Below are 4591 nucleotides of genomic sequence, written 5' to 3'. Positions count from 1 at the left end.
GCCCATGTTTGTTATTACCGTGTTTCCAATGGTGGAAAGAATGCAACACGAGAAGTAGCTGCCTATACACTAGAGGTGGCATGTTTTTCAAAACCACAAATTACGTCAAGTTATATCACATGTTGGAGGGGTTGGCAACAAAATGAGATTTTCAAGCATAACACTGTCACTAAAACCTGCCTGTAAGGCAGTCTGCTATCAGTCTGAGATTGAATGGGGTGAAGTTTGCAATTACATACAATCTGTTTCTGATGGTACAGCAACTTCCTGTGATAAATCACTGGAAATTACACATCTGGTGCCGTCTACATGGACAGAAATTCACCTTTAACTTTCACATTTGTGCTCAGTACACTTTCCGATCTCCACACTTTGCAATCACAAGTGGGCATGAGTAAACAACAAAAGCCACTGAGTTTTTCTTCTTTTGTAGATGTAAGGAGGTTGCTGTCCTGGCTTTATTCCTGTGACTGAGCTGCTAGCTAGCTCAGGTAGCTTTGTCGAGCTAAGTGCATCCAGTGTTGGATAGTTTAGCAGTTTGCTCAGCTAATGTTATAACTTTACGGTGGTGCTGATTGACTTAATAAAAGACCAATATTTGGTGTTCCTTTACCGATACGATATCATCAGGCAAAATATTGTGATACTACGCTGTATTGACTTTCTGCGCTGCCTATAAAATCCTGTAAACAACCATTAACTTGCACTTCCAAAGCCAGTTACTGATGCAAACCCCATGTTTGTACACTGTAGTAACCAGCTACCTACTAAAGCATCATCTCAAAGTCCTTAAGCATTTGCTGCCACTTTTTATATCCATGTTTGATCAGAACCAAACGTCACTCGCTTTTTCACCATTTTTACATTAGCTTGTGTTTTTATCATCCCTGCCTGCCTTTACCAGCCGCAACACTCAGGTGTTACATTAATATAGATATGGATGTGTTTGAGTAGTTTTCAGAGTAACAGCACTTCTCCCACCGCTGCAGTCAGCACAAGCATCAACCTGACAAGAGGAATTATTCATGACTTCTACTTAAAGTGACAAGAACGTGTAAATCTAATTAAGTGGACTGCAGATTTATCAATGTGGAAAACTGGTAGTTGCATTATTGCTTTATTCGTCAAACTAACTGCATCATCTCTTATAATGCTCACAGTCTCTGCTGTATTCCCATAGATGGCTACAGTGAAGTGCAGCGGCCTCGGTCGGCAAGACTTTACATTAATCTTTCAAGTGATAATCTCCCAGCAGACCTGTTCCCTCCCAGACAGGTTAACTAAATATTTCCAGAGTTGCTTTTCTCCCCCTCTAACAGAATAAACAGCAACATTTTTAACCCACAGCCATGACTACATGCACTTCTATTTCTTTTCAGTGTGTTTAATGAAGTCGTGCACTGCTTGAAATCACAGCGGTAGATGTTGGTACATTTTCTGAGCGCAGCTTTAAAGGCTGGCTGCACAGTCTAAAAAATTTAGGCACCAGGTCAGACAGAAACTTGCCCTTTCTGATGCTATTTTGGGGTTTCAAAACATTCATCACGGAAAGGCTTAAATGCATCGCTGACCTTGTCATAACGGGGAACGCTCAAGAACGGTGCAGATTGACAGCCAGTTTGCATCTAGGTCAGCCAACATTTGGCTTGCTGCTTTTTGGATATCTACATATAAATTAAAAAATTAAATTAACTGTGCCTCACCATATGTTCTGGGAGTGTCACTGCAGCTGGATGTCTTTCAGTATTTCTAATCAAACCTCCTTCGAGTTCTGAGCTTGTTTGCATTTGTCCAATCCGACAAACGGTTATTTGAGGGAAACTGCTATTAAACATTTTTCAGCTCCAAAGGAAAAAGTAAATAATGTTGACATCTTTAGTCTTTTAATAGTAGCCCGGGGACAGATTTATAGACATGCAGAAAATGTGCAGGCCTAGTTATACAAGTTCCTAAGCAGCCCTCATTTCCTGGCACAAATTCATGGTTTGAGGGCGAGTGTCTGGAAATTAGTCATTCAGATTTTTAGGTCCAGATTTTACTACACAGCCTCAATCACAACATATTTATAGAGTCACAAAGATCTCGTAGTTCAGTCCACTATCTTTTTTATTAAATACAACATATTTTGTGACAGGTAGGAGATACACAACATGCACATCATTCACTTGGCGCCCTCGTCAAACTTCGGCTCTGCAAAAAAATAGACAAGATGGAAAAAAATGTGAATCACTTCCTCCTGCACTGCAATATTAGTGATTATTCTGACATCTAAAACAAAAATAAAAATAAAGGTATAGAAATATACAAAAAGTGGCTACTATTAGCTTCATCAAAAACACATTGAAGTTAAAAAATAAAATCTTTCTGACCCAATTTCAAGCAAGTCATCTGGCTGTGTTTGATGACAACATCTACGCTATTTATAGACCCAAGACTCAAATCACAGACTGCCTCCTCTGTAGCAAAGGCATAAATATTTATGAAGGGAACAACTGTGGCATAATAAGCACATGCCATTGTCACTGTAGTCCTGCGCCTTCTCGATAATCAGTAACAAAAGGCACAGTTTTAACCATAAAATAACACGTTTTAGGCATTTGCTTAAATAACACAAAACAAGAACGACCGCATTATGTCAGTAACCCAAAGATTCATTTAAACTGGAAAGAAACAAATCAAAACATTTTTACAGGCTTAGTGCCTCCAGTGCTGTAGTGGTAAGCGAAAGGTCGCTGGTTCAACTCCAGAGACACAAATCCCCTTTGAAATGAAGTGCTGTGGGACCTACCCACTGTGGCGACCCCTTGTGGCAAGGAAACCTTTAGTGATAAATATTTTTACCTAAACTGTAACTACAGTATTAAAGACTATTCAGCAAACTGCACTTGCTGAGCCCATGAGCCCAAACAGACCTGTGAATTTGAATTCAGGGAACTTGTTGAGGTCTCCTCCTCCATATAGTCTCTGCAGTTTGATTACTTCTTCACCCAGATTCTTCTGATAAGCTGGACCTGCATCCACAATGCCACCAGCAGTCCTGGGAGAGCAAAGGCATCAAAAAAAATGTTCAACATTCTGAGCACGGTTGCAGCAAGAGGAGGAGATGCTGTTTGAACAGATGTTAGTGAAGTGCATGCCAGAGCGCACCCAAAGGACATTTAAAGTTAATGTTTTGCCAACGGCTGACCTCTGAGCTGGAAGTCTGTTTGCTAAACTTTATTCAAACTTGTCTGTCAGTGGCTGGAGGTATCACCAACTCACTTGGCCTTGCTGTTGTAGTCACGGATCTTGTCCAGGAACAGTTTCTGGACGGGGTCGAGCTCCTTGGCCCGCTGGAAGAGGACAGCAGAGATGCCGATGTTCCTGCGCAGGGTCAGGCTCACGGCAGAGCGCAGCACGGAGGACAGCTGGAATAACCGGTGCAGAGCCATCTGAAGGAGCCAAAGCGTCGAGTTTGGGTGACATTTAAACTGATTTTGGACGAAATGTGCTGGTACAAAGTACTCTGAGGGCTTGAAATTACACCCCTCAATAAGTGATAAACGCATTTTTTTTCTGCGTGTTAAAGTCTTTAATTCCGCTTTCACATGGACATGTTTGCTATCTTTTACTAATTCCCTATCAATCAGTACCACTAGCTGCCTTTAGCATTAGCTAGTTCACGTCAAAGGCAGAGCATAGCTAACTAGCACACTCAGTTTGCTACTAACCCAAACACCCAGTCTATAGAAACAGAGTTACTATAACTACAAGATGTTAGATCGGCTTTACTGAGTTGCTGCTTGCTGGTCAACACTTGACGTTTCCTTCATTCAAATGACAAAACAGCGGCTTATGCTAACATGCTAAGCTAGCTTTAGCTGACACTAGGGAGCGTTCGGACATTTTTATACGGTTTGATGTACCGCGGTGTGTTACACCACCGCTCTCACCAAACGCACCACCGTGCACGTATCTGTGTACGCAGAGCGTCGTGACAGAAGAGGTGAAGTTAAATGTTTGATAGCTTTTCTTTTTAAGACACCGTACTCACCTTGGATTTGACACCCAGAGCAACAGAGCCAAATGTGAAGGACCGCGGTGAATTGTGGGAGTTCGTTGTTGACAGGAGGCGTTCGCGAACGTCACGCATTAACTCTATATGCGCAGGACTGCGCACGCTCAGTTTGATCTCAAATTACAGTCGAAAGAGGTCAACGAAGTTTGACTTAAAATGACTAACAGAAGCATTTTTTCTTGCTAAATTAAAGTGACATGGTTGTAAATGACTCTTTCTATTGAAAATCTCTACTATGGCCTTCTAATTGGCCGTGGAAAGATGTTCATTTTATCACATTAATGCATTTCTCTTGTTAGTTTACTTCTTGCCGAATTCCACCTTCACTGTAACATTAGGTGGACCAAATGAAGGGCCAAATGCATCTCTCAGATATTTATTCCAATTTTGGATATGGCTCACCTGCTGTAGATAATTTATTGAGGCCTACTGCTTCTTCTTTTGTCTTCCACTTGTCCAGTTTCCTCAGATTTTTTTAAGGATACATTGCACAACATGCTGACATAGCCAACATTTCTGGTTAATTGCTCTTTG

The 4591-nt window shown here is 41.3% G+C and overlaps 1 protein-coding gene across 1 annotated transcript; it reads right to left on the bottom strand.

Moving 5' to 3' along the window:
* Positions 1–2088: 2088 nt before the first annotated feature.
* atp5pf (ATP synthase peripheral stalk subunit F6) lies at positions 2089–4176 on the bottom strand. Its single transcript, XM_026158615.2, has 4 exons — positions 4034–4176; positions 3262–3431; positions 2913–3037; positions 2089–2190 (listed from the first exon to the last, which is right to left on the bottom strand). The coding sequence occupies exons 1-4, from the start codon at positions 4130–4132 to the stop codon at positions 2162–2164; spliced, it is 423 nt and encodes a 140-aa protein (XP_026014400.1). The 5' UTR covers positions 4133–4176; the 3' UTR covers positions 2089–2161.
* Between the last annotated feature and the right edge of the window lie 415 nt (positions 4177–4591).

This window comes from Astatotilapia calliptera, chromosome 23 (genome assembly GCF_964374335.1).
Source record: "Astatotilapia calliptera chromosome 23, fAstCal68.1, whole genome shotgun sequence".
Classification (NCBI taxonomy): domain Eukaryota; kingdom Metazoa; phylum Chordata; class Actinopteri; order Cichliformes; family Cichlidae; genus Astatotilapia; species Astatotilapia calliptera.
Note: the sequence above shows the minus strand (reverse complement) of the source record. Positions and strands in the feature narration are given on the sequence as shown.

Coding starts and splice junctions, on each gene's coding strand:
- atp5pf (XM_026158615.2), bottom strand. CDS start 4,132: ATGCGTGACGTTCGCGAACGCCTCCTGTCAACAACGAACTCCCACAAT. Junction 3,432..4,033: donor CTCTGGGTGTCAAATCCAAG/GTGAGTACGGTG, acceptor TGGCTCCTTCAG/ATGGCTCTGCACCGGTTATT. Junction 3,038..3,261: donor GACTACAACAGCAAGGCCAA/GTGAGTTGGTGA, acceptor TTGCTCTCCCAG/GACTGCTGGTGGCATTGTGG.